Source organism: Oryzias latipes, chromosome 1, assembly GCF_053564925.1.
Source record: "Oryzias latipes strain Hd-rR chromosome 1, Olatipes_Hd-rR_3.1".
Classification (NCBI taxonomy): Eukaryota; Metazoa; Chordata; class Actinopteri; order Beloniformes; family Adrianichthyidae; genus Oryzias; species Oryzias latipes.
This window is the reverse complement of record NC_136237.1, coordinates 28,259,092-28,275,476: the sequence shown is the minus strand read 5'-3', so window position 1 is coordinate 28,275,476 and position 16,385 is coordinate 28,259,092. Positions and strand designations below refer to the sequence as shown.

The window sequence follows — 16,385 nt, the reverse complement described above, 5'->3', positions numbered from 1 at the left end:
GCTTATAGGAAAATACTGTATTTTCCGGACTATAAGTCGCTGCAGAGTATAAGTCGCACCAGCCCAAAAATGCATTATAAAGTAGAAAAAACACAGATAAGTCGCACTGGACTATAAGTCGCATTTTGACGGGAAATTTATTTGACAAAATCTGAGACCAAGAACTAATAACTTGCACAATCTCATATGACACAATCATAGCAGACTGTTTATCTCATAATTTCATAGTAATTCTTTCTCATACTTATTTATTTATTCCTTTCTTGAAGCATAGTTGTCCAACTAATACTCTGTTTTCATCCTGTATTTGTAGAAACAGTTGTCATTTTTATTGCATTTCTGAATCTATGAAATCATTGGAAAATAGAAAATTATGTTTTTAGCCTTCAAGATCTTACTGTAAAAAAAGTTTGCTGATTCTCTGAGTCACTTAACATACTCTTAACACTTAACATACCTCATACAACAAATTGACCCAGGAACATCATCTCTGTTCCTCACAAATGAACATAACAGGAGGGTTAACAATGTATTTATTTCAATTTATTTCTAATATAAGTCACTGCTGAGTATAAGTCGCACCCTTTGCCAAACTATGAAAAAAAGGGCGACTTATAGTCCGTAAAATACGGTAGTTGTTGATGATAAAACATTGTCTACACAAGGAATGGCTAAAATACGTGATGCAGGTCAAACTATTCATAAATGTTACATTTGCAACCTTAAACTATTTGGAATTTGTTACAATGTAATTTGGAAGAAAATTGTAACAAAATCTACATACAATTGCTGCAGCACGTCCAATTCCCTGCGCAGCAGCAGACAGCACAATCACTTTCCCATCCAGGCGACCCATGATGCACCTTTCACGGCGGCTGTGAAACAGGCGAAAATACAGCACTGATCAATAAGAAGATCATTATGATGATAAACACAAAACCTGTTTGTTCATTAGCTGTGTTCACTGTCTATTAAACAAACAGCTTTTATTGGGAAATCTGTGGCTGATGACATAAATGTTTCTAAATGAAGAGATACAAAGATTCAAGATTCAAAGGGTTTATTGTCATACGCACAGTGAGAAACGGGTTTCCCTGCACTATGAAATTCTTACTTTGGTGTCTACTCCGAGTGCCAAAACCTATACAGGAAACTGAAAATTTGCACAAAACATACACACAAAAAACACAAGATGTCGTGCAAATTTCTATATGCAAAGCAAAAAGTAAAAAAGAAATAAAAATAAAACGAGAAAAACCCATTTAAAGCAATAAATAACACAAGATAACAGCTAACTGTTAAAGATGATTGTGTGTGGCTGCACCAAGAAAAACAGGCCAGTAGCTTCCACTATTATCCATCCTATCATGGCTTATGAAAACTCACCAATCAGAATTATGTAACTCAGAATTTTCTAATAACTTCTGCAGACTTTACAGCATTTATAAATCACATTGATGACCATTTTAAGGATCACAGAACGCTAGTGACAGTTTCAAAGTCCCATGCTATAAACCTTACAAACCTTTTAAGTAAATATTCTATTTGATAGCAGGTAATGTGAATGAGAGCTTATGCTGTATCTTATTAAACATGAACTTCGCCAATACGGTCTTTTCTCATCAGTTTCTTTCAAAGTAAAACATAAAGCTTAATTTCATGACGCTTTTATTTTGAAAACCAGACACCCTCTTTTAAGCTCTAACTAGGTTGCAACTAGAGTAAAATGTTAATAAATGATGGGACTCTTGACAATGACAATACTAAATGTTCTTGTAACGATTTCGTTACAAGAACATTTTTACATTTTAACGAAGTTTGCATTAAAATATCTTATATTAGAGAAAGTTCGCTAAAAGTTGCGTTAAAGCAAAAGAGAAGGGGATTTCAAACCACACGCAGCTCCTGCAATGCGAACAAGGCCTATGATGAGACAACTGCGTGTTCACTCCGACAGCACGCATTTCTGTTATTAATACTTGCATAACACCGAGGACGACTTTTCATTACTAACTAGAAATTACTTCGTGCTTTCATCCAAGCAATAACAAAAAGAAAACCCAAAACTGGTGGTCAAAACCACGGGAATTTGTTGAGAACTTACTTTTTGGCTGCACAGCAATCACAACGACAGACGAAAGGGAAAAGACACGTGATGTCGTTCTTGGATTCCTATTGGTTCGAGACCAGGAAGTAGTTCCATAGAACCTGCTACACTTGGACTATGGAAGTTCAAAGTGGAAATGACCCAATCTACAAACCGTCACTGCATTGACTAAAGACAAAACAACTTTTATTTTTACACGTTTCTTTACAGGAGATTAGAGCCAATGTAAAAAAAGTTTTTTTTAAACGTTTTCCTCTTTATTGAAGGCTATTCCTTAAGTATGCTGCAGTTTACTAAAAGCACTTACTCACTAAAAGTGGGAATGTTGTATAATTCAGTTTACCTTTGATATACAATCTTTATTTTGCAAATCTTAACTGTTTCCATTTTTGTCTGAGAATGTTTTCAGTTATACTTTCTGCATTACTTGTATTAGGTCTACGATAAACATGCTGTGCTAATATTCAGGTATACTTTTTAAAATAAACTTCAGTGTACAGTACTACTTTTTGCTTAGGGATTTGTCCAGTCTTAATCTCCTCATCACACCTTCACTTTGAAATATTGGGGGGAAAAAAGAAAACATTCTGTTTGTTTTACCTTTGCAAAACATTTCGCATATTGAATGCAATGAAAAGTAAGTGAGTAAAGGTCATACCTAAAGGTTTCAATATTCAAACAAAAAAATCCCCCTTGATAAAAGTAGTACACTTAAAGTATATTTACTTGAGTGTTAGTATAAGTACTGTATATAAGTCATGTACAAGTAATGCAATAGTGATATTAACTCAATACTTCTTCAGACTAAATTGTAACATTTTAAACTTACAACACATAGTTTATAATAATAATTTCAAGTATAGTGCATCACTTGTAGTATAGACTTATTTTTGTAATAGACTTAAGTAGACTACTTTCTGCTAAAGGAAGTCAAGCAAAAGTTCCCAGATGAACAGTTTGTTTATATCTGTTGCAAAAATCAATTCTTACATACATATTGAAGGGGTATTTATTGAATTGCAGAGTTTACAGGAATGAGCCTCAATATTTTTTCCAAATGCGTCAGTCATTGCTAACTGTGGGAAGACATTTTGCACAATCATCTGACTGCACCACAGACCGTTTATACAGCCATTATTTGCAAACTTTAAAGTGTGCAGTTTCACTAAGTATGTGCAATGTTTATACTGTAAAAGATCTTGTATCTCATTTAAAAGATCGTCAGACACATTTAAACTAAAGTCTCAAAAAGTTTTTCAATCGTAAATAAATCTAAACATATTGGAATGCAACTATATATGTATTGTACTACTCCTTAATATTACCATATTTCACCTACTGAATAGAAATTTGAGGGAATAATTATAACTCATTACATTTTTCTCTTTTTACTTAAAACAAGCCATCAGAATTGTACATAAAGCCGGATATCTTGATCATACAAACAATTTATTTTATCAATCTAGACTTTCAAAACTATATGACCTTGTGGATTTTTAAACTTTTATACAGAGCCAGTCGCCAAATCGTTACCATTCAATATAAAAAAACAGTTCTTAGAAAATGAAGGAGGCTACAGACTGAGGGGATGTAGAAACTTCAAGATCAAATTGATAAGAACCACAAAGAAAAGTTTCTGTGTTGGTGTGTGGCACTAAACTATCAACGGGTTAAGTAATGAGCTCAAACAATGTTCAAATATTCAAGAAAATGTATAAAGAAACTGTGATTTCAGGATATGAAGATAAGAGGATTTAAGGATCAACAGGTGTTTGAATAATTTCAAAAACATGTGTGAACTTTATTGTGGTAAAATAATCAGTTCTTTTAATTACAACCAAGTATTACATTGTAATGTGCAATAATGATTACTGAAATGTTTTAATTATAATCAATAAGCTATCAATTTTGTTTACTTGATCTGCAATGTGTAGCAAAAATTAATGGTTTATTGTGATCATGTGTTCTAACGATAATCAATTATTATTACATATCGGTACCGTTACTGTTTACTGAAATCATGAATGAATGTTTTCTGAAGATCATCAATCATTACTAGGTACTGGATTTTGTTACTTCAAGAGAATCTATCCGATCAGAACCGGATTTAAAAACACTGTTAAACTATCAAATGAATGAACTCAGTAGGGGTGGGATTATTTAAGTTAGCTTCTTCCCACTCCTTTTCAAGCAATAAATCAAACTCTACTTAACTTTAGTTAATTATCTCTATATTTAATAAAGCAAATGTGATTTAAGTGACTTTTTGTTTTTTTGTCTTTTTAAACTATGCATTTCAACATTTTTGTAATGAGTTTGAAAAATATTTGTAATTTCTTTTTTTGCTTTGACTACAATGCTTGAAATAAATCAATAGATAAATTTAAAAAATAATCTAATATTGCAGAAGCAGGCCCGACATGTCTTCTTTTGAAACTGGTTGTGGACATGACGTGTTTAAGAAAAAGCATAATTTACTGCTTACACGTCTAGGAAGCATAAAGCAGGCTCATCTGAAAATTTTATTATGTATATGCTGCTTTTGAGGCCCATTTTTATAGGGTTCAGTTTTCTCAGACTTAAAGTTAGTGCTTCATGTGTTGCCACAGATTTGAAATGTGTTTTTGACCTGTGTGAGTGTTAACTTCATGCTGTCAAAGAGCTTATTTGTCATTTTAAGACCACGTGAAGGAGGGATGCTCTGTATCATGTCCAGTATCATGCGGTGTAGCTTTACAGATCGTGTCAGACCGTGGAACAAGTGAAAAAAATTATTAACGATTTGTGATCTTCACTGGTGTCCATGGATTAAATGAAATGCTCTTCACCTTTACCCACCTGTGTTATGCTAGGGATAACCCGTCAATGTAAGGATCACGTCATCTGGACCCCATAGGATAGCACAGAAGACATCAACTATCATCAAATTCTAAAAAGAGAGGAATAGAAGAAGCCGACACCAACCGTGGACTGGCCTGTGAGACACCTGGTGCATCACAGCGCTGTCAACAGGCAACAACATCAGAAGAGGATTGAGCGGGAAAACCAAGTGAGTTATGAGTCTTTGCTCCAAAACAGAACATTTTTCTTTAACCTTAATACATTTCAAGAATGATGCACGCGTTATAAAATACTCAATATAAAACGGACTGTTTTAATACTTTTTATTTGTTTGTCTGCTGAGTGCCAAACACAGTGAACAAAGCTGTTCACTGTTTAGGACGTCTCTACTTACATTAGACATGACACAATAAGTGGAGGATTATTTCCTTTGCTTGATGATCATTTAAAAATCATACAATGTGATTTCCTGGATTCTTTTGCTATATCCTGTTTCACAATTAAAATGTAACTATGATGAACGTTACAGACCTCTCTCAAACTTTACCATGAGAAAACGAGGAAATCTATTGACTGACAAAAAACTGTTTCTCCACTACATATGGAATATTTCATGCAGATTTTAGCTTTAAACAGGATTTCTGAAACAAAATTATATAAACAACACAAGTATACCTAACTTTGATTCCAAGAGTGTGTTTAGAGAGTGTGATGAGAAATGGGGGTTACATTTGTTTTGCGTTTGATTAAATAAAAGCAAAATTTGCTTTAAGTTGTCTGCCGTTTGTACTTATTGCTTTCCTTTAGTAGGGGGTGGGGGGATCCGGAAAAAATCGGAAATCGATTGAATTTTTTTAATTTTTGGCCACATCGCCCAGCCCTAATCCTAACCCCGACTCTCACCTGAAACCTTAACCCCTAACCAGAACCCTCAGAAAAGCACCATTCCTGTACATCTACAGATCCGTCTCAAATGAAAGTCTGAGCAACAGGTCATCCTCCGGTCTGTATTCACTGTAATGACTAGCTTTAGAACTTTGCTTATTTGTAGGTGCTGTTGTTTTCCTGCTGTTTTGATCGCGTCACTACTCTGCCCGACCCGGTGATTTCTTGGTGCACCATTGCTGAGGAGCGTTGCTGCTGCCAGGACTCCCAGGGGCTGAGTGTGCCTCATACTCTGATTCAGCTGACCTTCGTCCGTCCGCAGGCTGGAGCAGCGTCCAAAGCCGGATTGAGAGCTGTCTGTTCGGGTCTCCTGGCGTCCCGGACACCACTGGAGCTCAGTGTACCCTACCTCGGGTTGGCAACAGTTGCTGCCACTGTACCCAAGGGGCGTGGCTCTGAGACTTTGCAAGCGTAAGTGAGACTCAAATAGGGTTGGGCGATGTCCCTTAAATTGGCAGTTGACGATGTTTGCTGTCAAACATCGGGATGGATGATGATATCGTCGGGGGGAGGGGCTATTTTTAATTTTTCGTTCTTATATAATTGCTATTCGTTATTTTACTTTATTTATTTTATTACCCAACTAATGACTCATCCGCGATGATCCAGTCCAAACTGAGGGAAGGGACTTTAACAAAAAGAGTAACAAACAAAATAGAAAAGCAGTAGTCTGCTCCCGCACTTAACTAGTCTAGTGGACCGGCGGGGCGCGGACTTACAGCTTTGTGTTTGATGGGGGGGGGGGGGGGGGGGGGGGTTGCTTTGTTTCATGTGAAATTCACAGCATTTGTTACCCTTTTAATCCACGTTACAGCCGCCGTTCCTTTTCTATTAAAGTCCCAAAATGAAAGTCCCGCCCCACTGCTTGACATGCAAATTTTAGCCAATCAGATCAACCAGAAAGATTCCTGCCCCTAAGTGACAAACACACCCCTGAATACCGCCCCCAAGTGACAAAAACGCCCCCATAACACCGAGCGTAAATCCAGCTGAGGGCGCAAAAGAGAATTGACCGAGCAAGATCACCGCTCGGTTAGGATTTCAGCCGTTCACTTGTAAAATACGGGGTCGCTTGGTTAGGATTGCGCCAGCACGGTTTTAAGGTTCACTCACTCAGTTCCTGAATACGCCCGCTTAGTTGTCTTTACGCCCTTTCAATTTTTGGCTGATATGTAATCCCATATGTGCGAATGATTTATTCCGACCTAAAGTGACCCTTGTGAATGTTTGTTATGTTCTGAAAACATTTCTCTGGGCGTGGCATCACAATGTTTTCTCTCCATCGTGATGTCACTCACCCATCGTCCATCGGCACAACCCTAGAGTCAAATGTATAGTTTGAATCAACTAGCAGAGAAATAATCTACATTTGATTAACTCATTCATAAAATGCTTCAATCATTATGTTTGAATATTACTGACTAAAAAAAGCTCTTTAGTTTGTTTCAGTAAAGGTTGTTTTTCTTTTCTTTCTTTTAATACAAGAAGTAAATCCACCAAGTACAGTACAGAAACGACACATTAGGCTAAATGATAAAAACTGATCATTCATGGTCACGTGTTCTTGCTTTGTCTTTAGTGAATTCTAAGTAAACGACTGAATAGCTTAACTCACAACAGTACAGAGAATTATTACAGAGAGCACTTAATTCAGATCTATGCTGTTTTTTCTTACATAAATATAGAATATTTAATTTTCAGGAATAAAAAATGTCTCTTTTGTTCTGTTGCTTAATTCATTTTTAGATTATATTTAATAAATGGCTACATGGTTAAATCTCTCTTTTCAGCATCTTCAGGTTCCAGGTCAGTCAGCTCCAGAGCCACAGTCAGTGAGACGGCTACGCTTGAAGCCCAAACTACACACGATGCAACCCAAGAACCCTGCTGCTAAGAACATTGGAACGACAGAACTCTGCAGGCCATCAGGATCTACTTCTGTAAAACACAAAGAGAACATCTGAGTTCTGACGGAACCATGAACTGGTCCAGTATGTGGACTCTACTCTCATTGGCCCTCTGGACGGGCAGGGGGAGCTTGAACTCAGCAGGGAGCTTGTCCTCAGTGTAACCTGTCTGTGAAGAACATCCTCTGAATCCGACAGTTGGCATGAATCTGATGAAAACGACAAGCTAAGATCAAACAATCTGCCGTAAAACATTTCCTCGCCAGCTTCACGTCCACAAACCTGGATTCACGGCGTCCCTGTTAAGTCGGATCGGAAGGAGGACTTTGTTGTTATTACCGACAGGTTGACGGTCTTGTGGCTCCACCCGTCCCCAAGGTTTAAGGCCAAGATGCACCTGAAGTGGTCCACCTTGTTTTCCTTTTGGATGGTGGGGAATTTGATCCATTGGCGGACCGTTTTATCATCCAAAATCTGGACTTCAAAAGAGAAATACTTTTTCCAGTTTTTCACCAACAGGACCAGGAGTCCTTTAGCAGAGTCTCCGGATATTCAGATCCGAAGGATGCTTTCTTTAAATCCGACAGGTTAACCCTTGTGCTATCTTAGATGACCCCACCCTTACATTTACGTGTTATTACTACCATGACAAAGGTGGATAAAGGTGGAAAGATTTCATGTAATTCATGGACACCAGTGAAGATCACAAATCATTGAAGAAAAAAGGTTCAGAGCACTGTCTAGTGGGTCTAGATGACCCAACTCCCAATGTTAAAGTGCCTAGGATAGCACAAGGGTTACACTGTTTTTGGCTCCACCCGTCCCACAGGTTTAAGACCAAGTTCACCTGAAGTGGTCCACCTTGGTCTCACTCTGGTTCTCACTCTCATTCTGAACCTCTGTCCTGCCCTTCACAAAGAAAGTACAACTCCCCGGGGCTCCCGCCGGCTCTCCGGCTTCGCTTGCGTTACCGCACTGGACATCTCGCAGCGCCTTGTTACCACTCTATGTTCGGGGATCTGAACCCGACTCGCTTTCGGCCGGGGGCAACAGAGCCCACCCCCCCTGCGCTTCCGAACGCCGTTTTCCCATCCCTTAGGACCGACAGTGATTTTTAGTATGTCTCCACTGGTGGTTCCACAGAAGAAGAATTGATCATCGTTCGAGAACTGTGAAGATGTGACTAATTCAGCAAATTTGGCCTATTTTTATAGATTGTGCTGATTTTTTTTACCACACGTTACAGCCACTAAAATACACCCACATCTAGTTGAAAGTCAGTTAATGTTTGATCCAATCAAACATAACAGCTGAATAAGGAGACAAAATCTTGTGCTTTTTACCTCCACACATTTAACATTCCTCTGAAGTCTACCTAAGTTACAGTCTGTGGGTCTAACTTTTCTGTTGACATCCAGTTCCCAAACTCATCGATAACCATGCCTGTCATTTTTTAGCAGAGCATTTATTTATTTATTAAATGTAGTCACAAAGTTATTTTTGAACACTATATATTAAATATATCCATTTACATAACATAACAATTCAAACAAAGAACATGAAGAAGAAAAACAAAATGAAGACAATTAAAAGCATTCTTCTTCCTCATTTTTCTCCCTGAAATCACAAAAAAAAATATTTTTAACTATAAATTGTACTTTGAAAAAAAAAATATCGTGGAGAAATGAGGTGTGTCGTGTGTGAGAAAGATGTCATGTTTTTGAGCAAACATTTTTAACTCACTTGGTTTTCTGAGGCCACCCTGCGCGCCTCCTTGGCGCCGTTTGTGGCGCTGTGCCACACCAGGGGCCTGGACCGGGGTGGGGGGTTATTTTGCGCCATAGATTTGTCGGAGGCGGCGTCTCTCCTCCTCTGAACTGGCCAAGGCCAAGAGCCTCCGTAACAGAAACTGACAACAGAATAAAATCAACAGATGACTTCACAAGTGAAAACTTCAAACAATCTCCGTATATAAAAATGTTTAAATAAGAAAATGTGAAATTTTAAACGTTGTGCCGACACAAAATATTTCTACATAAGTCAGTCTAATGGAAAAAGTTTAATGATGAAAACTCTAAAAAGACTCAATTGCAAAGTGTGTTTCATTTGAAATCAATTTTAGAAGAGTATTTGTAACTATAAATTGTACTTCTTTAAAAATATATATATATATCGTGGAAAATTGAGGCGTATCATATGTGAGAAGGATGCAAAGGATTACAATTGTGAGAAAAAACAGTCAAAAGTATTGAAACTTTAATTAATTTAATGAGTATTTTGTGACGAGTGCACCATTCTTAAAATGCACTTTGGTTAAAGAGAAATGTCATGTTTTTGAGCAAAAACTTATAACTCACTTGGTTCTCCCATTGTATTCTGGCCAATTCCCTGGCCCTGCCCTGCGCCCCATGCCATATAAATGGCGCTCTGGGCCGGAGTGGGGGTCTTGGCGGGAGCGGGGCTCTGGGAGGGGGTGGAATTCTGGGCCGGAGTGGGGGTCTTGGCTGGAGCGGGGCGCTGGGAGGGGGTGGGATTCTGGGCCGGAGTGGGGGTCTTGGCGGGAACGAGGCTCTGGGAGGGGGTGGGGCTCTGGGCTGGGGAGTGGCTCTACGAGGGGGTGGGGTCTGAGAGAGGGTGTGGGTGGAAATTTCTTCATTTTCCTGTGAGTTCAGAATACATATGTGAACGGTTAAGGCACATATCACTAGAGGAGACATCACGTAATTCCTCATGGGAGGAGAGCACCGCCATCTTGGTGGACAGAAATCCTTAAAAGATGAGCACACCAATATCTTGTATAAAGTAAACACAGCACATTTTTTTCAACTTTACAGCAACATTTTCAAGTGGCACCTCTGTCCACAACACGCTGAATTGTTGCAAGCAGAAAGGGGAAGGATGCCGTTCAAATGTCGTGGAGAAATGAGGCGTATCATATGTACATAGGATGCAAAGGATTACAATTGTGAGAAAAAAACGGTCAAAAGTATTGAAACTTTAATTAATTTGATGAGTATTTTGTGACGAGTGCACCATTCTTAAAATGCACTTTGGTTAAAGAGAAATGTCATGTTTTTGAGCAAAAACTTATAACTCACTTGGTTCTCCCATTGTATTCTGGCCAATTCCCTGGCCCTGCCCTGCGCCCCATGCCAAATAAATGGCCCTCTGGGTGCGAGGTGTGAGGTGAATGGTTAAATTTATCCATTTATGAACATAATGTTCAAACCAAGAACATCAACAAAACACAACAAACAAACAACAACAAAATGAAAACAACTACTAGCGTTTTTCTTCTTGATTCTTCTCCCTGAAATCACAAAAACCGAAATCACATCCTTAAATTATTTCAGCATTTAAATTTGTTATCACATAAATATTCCATTTTATTGTTCATCCATCCATTTTCTATTCCGTTTTTCCCTTTCGGGGTCACGGGGCTGTCGGAACTTGGGCTAATTTTAGTTTGCGCCATAAATTTGCCGGAGGCGGCGTCTCTCCTCCTCATTTCTGGCCAAGGCCAGCAGCCTCCTCAACAGAAATTGGTTTTCCCATTGGACCCTGCGGGCCTCCTTGGCTCTTGCGTTGGCGGTATGCCAGACCAGTGGTCTGGGCATACGGTTGGGGGCAGCTTGGGGGTTCCTTTGAGGACGTGGGGGTGGGGGGTTATTTTGCTGTGGTGAGGGGTTATTTTCCTGGGGGGGATTTTGATTCTCCATATTTTCTGGCTTGAGGGGGTTTTCTTCTTCGAAACAGTCATGGGGCGCAGGCGGAGTGAGTGAAACTGCTGTACAGACAGCATGAGAACAATCACTTTTCTTTAGTTTCCAATGTGGAAAAGAGCATTTTTTAAGTATTACCTTAAGTTTATAAAAACACCAACCACACCAATCCCTTGCTTTTCTGTTAATATTATGAAAAAGGCCTTGCAGAAAGTCATTTCTGGGTTTGAGGTTTGGTTTCTTTTTTCATAGATGGTAAAAGTTTATTGAGGAAATCTCTAAAAAGGCAAAATTGCAATGTGTCTGTTTTCATTTGAAGTCAATTTTACAATAATATTTCTAACTATAAATAGGCTCCGTGCACGAAAGTAAGGAGTTCTACTTCCGCCGCCTTGAGTGTGAGGCCGACCATTTCCGGCTTGCGACTTCTATAGCAGCGACACGGCAGATTTTGATTGCGAAAGATGGTACATTTCGCCCGTTTTCTACAAGGTCTCCCGAAAATCGACGTGAACGACATCTACAGGATTGTCGACCAGTGCGTGGTTACATGGGCAAAATATCGTGTCGAAAATACCGAAAAGGAAATGTGTCCCGTTGTAAACAAACCTGTGCTGTCACATATTTATGCAGCAGCTCGTTAATATACGAGGCGATCTTCCAAACGTGCTTTTATTAATTTTATGAATATTATGAAGTGCCTGTTCGCTCATCATTTTATATTTAATCCTTGTGGTCAGTGCTTTTTTTGTGGAAGAAGAACAGAACTGAAGAACACCCAAGTGTTAGGAGAGGCTAACAACACGGGCTAACAACATCAGCCTTTATTTGTCGGGGCACAATTAGAAACACAATTCCATGTGTCGTGATTTTTTGAACAGTTTCTAAGGACTGAGCGGCATTTCTGCTCTGAAAAGCTCACACACACTGTGCTCTGCTCTGTCCTTGTGAGTCCGGCAGCCGCTAACCCAAAGCGGCGGTTCGGCTCGCAGTCCGAATTCTCACACATAACAAAACGCACACGTAACAAAGCCACCCTCCCCTCAAACACATAAATAACCCGGGGGGTTTGCTGGGGGGGATTTTGCTTCTCCATTATCTGTTAATTCGGCAAACATACGTGCAACGGTTAACGTTGAAGTACCTACAAGCTGAGTGGTTAGCTTCCATTTTATTGTACAAAAGATAAAATGAAAGCACATATATCTAACAAACAATTTATCTAACTATAGTACACACTAGGGCTGCACGATATGAGGAAAACTTGCGACTAATACGATATTAGTGATCAATATTGCGATAACGATAAATTTGCGGTAAATAAACAAATAGAAAAATAAACAAAAACATCATTCCCATTTCATTGCAACAGTTTAAAAATTATACTCCAAATGACCCTCATCGACATGGGGGACAAACGTCAGGGTGGCTAACCCTGGTCCTCAAGAGCCACAACCCTGTCTGTTTTCCAATTCTCCCTAGACTGCTCGATAATGATAACCAAAATCAGGTGTGTTCAGTCAATCAGGATGTGAAATCACTTGAGTCAGCCAATCAACAGCAAGCTGGTTAAGTAGAGCTGGAAAACAGGCAGGGTTGAGGCTCTTCAGGACCAGGGTTAACATAATAGGCCTCCATCTGATTGGTCAACAATGGGAAGGCGTCCATCTGATTGGTCAAAGCATAAAGGGATTTATTTGATTCGTTAAATGCTTCAAGCTGCTAGAAGATTGTTTTAACACATTTTGGGTTTGCGATTTATTGCGATATTCGCCGTCTTTTGCGATATGCATATTGCAGTGCTGGATATTGCGATAACGATAAATTTGCGGTATATTGTGCAGGCCTAGTACACACACAACAAATTTAATCAAACTTAAGAGAAGAAATTACTTCTAAAAAAATATGACCTATGTATTTCTTAATCAATACATTTTGTGAGTTGCCCTACTAAAACTGCACATTGGTTTATCTCCATTTACAGGTTGATCAAACAGATTGCAGATACAAATAGTGAAAAATACAAACATGCAAAAAGAAGTCACAGATCTGTTTTACCACCATCAAACATTTGCACATGCCAGTGTAAAAAATTAAAATGGATTACTTACCGCATACTACAATGATTAGGAGTCATATTCACGTCATCTGTATTTACTTCTTCTGGAAGGCACACGTCATCCACATGGAAAAACATTGCATCTTCCTTTTCCTCCAAGTAGGCCAGCAGAAGATCACTGCATAAGTGACATCAGCAGGCTTAGTAACGGTTTCATTGAACACTACACACATATTTTCTAATGCACATATTCTATGTTTCCAGGACATATAAGCAGTAAATCCATCCCATTAATTTGTTTTAAAACCACTCACTGGACATGATACAGAGCATCCCTCCTTTACGTGGTCTTAAAATGACAAATAAGCTCTTTGACAGCATGAAGTTAACAATCACACAGGTCAAAAACACATTTCAAATCTGTGGCAACACATGAAGCACTAACTTTAAGTCTGGGAAAACTGTGGACCCCATAAAAATGGGCCTTAAAAGCAGCATATACATGATGAAATTTTCAGATGAGCCTGCTTTATGCTTCCTAGACGTGTAAGCAGTAAATGATGATTTTTGAACACAGATCATGATGTCCACAACCAGTTTCAGATGATGACATGCCGGACCTACTTTCTGCAATTATATGACCTTTAAATGAGATACAAGGTCTTTTGCAGAGTAAACCCTTGTTTTTCGCGGGTGTTACGTTCCAAAAAGAACCCGTGATAGGCAAAATCCGTGAAGTAGAAACCTTTATTTTTTTTAACAATTATTATACAATTAAATACTCTTATACATTGAAAAGAAAGAACAAACCATTTTACAGGCTCAAGCATTTGTTTCACAAAAACAAATAGAAGTACTTTAGAAACGTTTTTTCAACAAATAACTTCTGTACTGCTGTCAAATAATAAGTTTAATCATCAATGTGAACAGAAGGCTTCAAATCGCGGAGATTAGCCCCGCCCACCGCGACCCGAGTAATGGATTAAACAGGAGAAAATTTAAAATGATTATGAAAAAAATACAAAGTACAGTGGGACAAATAGTGACTCAGGTGTATTTCACTGCTCTTCAGACTGAGCCGCTGCATCCTGCAGTGTTTTCTTCATTTGAAGCCCGCAGTGCAGGTGTGTTTGATCGGGAGAAGAACATAATGATTGGCAGTTGAAGTCGCTGTTTTTTCTATGGGTTTTGAGAAACTCGAAATTGCAAAAGATGATTTGCACTTGCGTAATGTAAATTTGGCAAGCTGTTTTACGTACGTGTACATATTAAACTGCAGCGTTATTGACGCACAGATACTATAGAGAAGAAGCGGAGTGGCTTTTTAGCCAATCAGAATGCAGAGCACAATGCACGATGCAAATCCGTGAAGTAGCGAAACCGTGAAAAGTAAACCGTGTTATAGCAAGGGATCACTGTATTAACATTGCACATAATGAAACTGCACACTTTAAAGTTAGCAAATAATGGCTGTAGAAACGGTCTGTGGTGCGGTCACATTGTGAATGGGATGAACCCTGCTGACCCTGGCTGGAAGTACAAAATGTCTACCCACAATACTGACGCTTTGGAAATAATATCGAGGCTCATAATTCCTATTAACTCTGTAATGCAAGAAATACCCCTTCAATATGTACGTTTTTATTACAAAAAGCACAATTTTTCATTTTTAGATTTTAATAATTACTTTTACCGCCACACTGCGAGTAGCCCAGAAGTCTGTACGTACGGAGCTAGCTTAATTATGCACCTGAGTTGGAGGAACGAAGTAGCAAACTTACCGTGCAAACTCCAAAGTTTTTACTTGAATCATTTAAAGACAAGCAATACGAATGTTGAAGATTCATCCCATGGATTGTTAAAACACAGAAAACATTCGACAGTCGCTAGTCCAAAGTCTCTCGTTCTCTGCACTTCTCCCGCCGCTTACCGTCTCCTGCCCGTTAGTGACGTCAGCCACAGCGTTTTCCCTCCCACTGTGTTCAACCAATCAGAAATCTGTGTCACTTGAGCCTGTGATACAGTTTGAAATTCAAATCTGGTTACAACAGGCTTCTGTTAGTTCAATGCTTCTCGTCACCCCAAGTTTACAATTGACATTTTGATGTTTGACATTTTCCATCAATGTATTCTTTCTGTCTGCCTGTCACTTAGTTGGTGTCAGTATTGGACATAAAGACAGCAGGTAATGCAGGAAAACAGCTGCACTTTATGAGATCATTAATAAACAATCCATCATTTAGAAAAAGAATCAGCACAATGTTTTTTACCTATTTCTTCAGACTAAAAAACGTTAATGTTTCAGATCATTCATTCATCATTCATTTTCTGTACCGTTTTTTCCCTTTCGGGGTCACGGGGCTGCTGGAGCCTATCCCGGCCACTTGTGGCGAAGGCAGAGGGACATCCTGGACAGGTTGCCAGTCTGTCGCAGGGTAAATTATCCAGAATCACACATCCATTCACTCTCACACTCACACCTATGGTCAATTTAGAGTTGCCAATCAACCTATGAAGCATGTTTTTGGATGGTGGGAGGAAGCCGGAGATCCCAGAGAGAACCCACGCATGCACGGGGAGAACATGCAAACTCCACACAGAGAGGTCTCATTGATGTTGTTTTTCTTCTTGCTGTGAGGCAAGAGCGCTAACCACTGCGCCAACGTGCAGCCCTGTTTCAGATCATTTTACATGTAATATTATTTATTAATTGAATTATTTTTCTCTGCATCAAATGGTTCAGTTGATCTAAATGTTTCTAGTTTAAATAAGGACCAACAGTTTTTTTCCTTTCAGGCACTTTA

At 39.0% G+C, this 16,385-nt stretch overlaps 3 protein-coding genes across 7 annotated transcripts in view; 1 reads left to right on the top strand and 2 right to left on the bottom strand.

Moving 5' to 3' along the window:
* LOC101167770 (3-hydroxybutyrate dehydrogenase, type 2) overlaps nucleotides 1-16,385 on the bottom strand; it is a 57,160-nt gene that overhangs the window by 5,529 nt on the left and 35,246 nt on the right. For 3 of the 5 annotated variants that reach the window (XM_078952712.1, XM_078952725.1, XM_023957017.2), the window contains exon 5: nucleotides 785-875. In XM_078952712.1, the coding sequence (XP_078808838.1) occupies nucleotides 785-875 (91 nt within the window). Of the gene's footprint in view, nucleotides 1-784; nucleotides 876-13,633; nucleotides 13,760-15,362; nucleotides 15,655-16,385 lie in introns of those variants that run through there. The other 2 variants (XM_078952728.1, XM_078952720.1) reach the window with 2 other exon arrangements.
* Nucleotides 1,594-7,877, top strand: LOC105354169 (uncharacterized). Its single transcript, XM_078935885.1, has 4 exons — nucleotides 1,594-1,611; nucleotides 5,055-5,156; nucleotides 6,156-6,304; nucleotides 7,684-7,877. Exons 1-4 carry the CDS (start codon nucleotides 1,594-1,596, stop codon nucleotides 7,727-7,729), a joined length of 315 nt encoding a protein of 104 aa, XP_078792011.1. The 3' UTR covers nucleotides 7,730-7,877.
* LOC144994564 (uncharacterized) lies at nucleotides 9,247-11,110 on the bottom strand. Its single transcript, XM_078952732.1, has 3 exons — nucleotides 10,158-11,110; nucleotides 9,544-9,709; nucleotides 9,247-9,417 (listed from the first exon to the last, which is right to left on the bottom strand). Exons 1-3 carry the CDS (start codon nucleotides 10,454-10,456, stop codon nucleotides 9,406-9,408), a joined length of 477 nt encoding a protein of 158 aa, XP_078808858.1. The 5' UTR covers nucleotides 10,457-11,110; the 3' UTR covers nucleotides 9,247-9,405.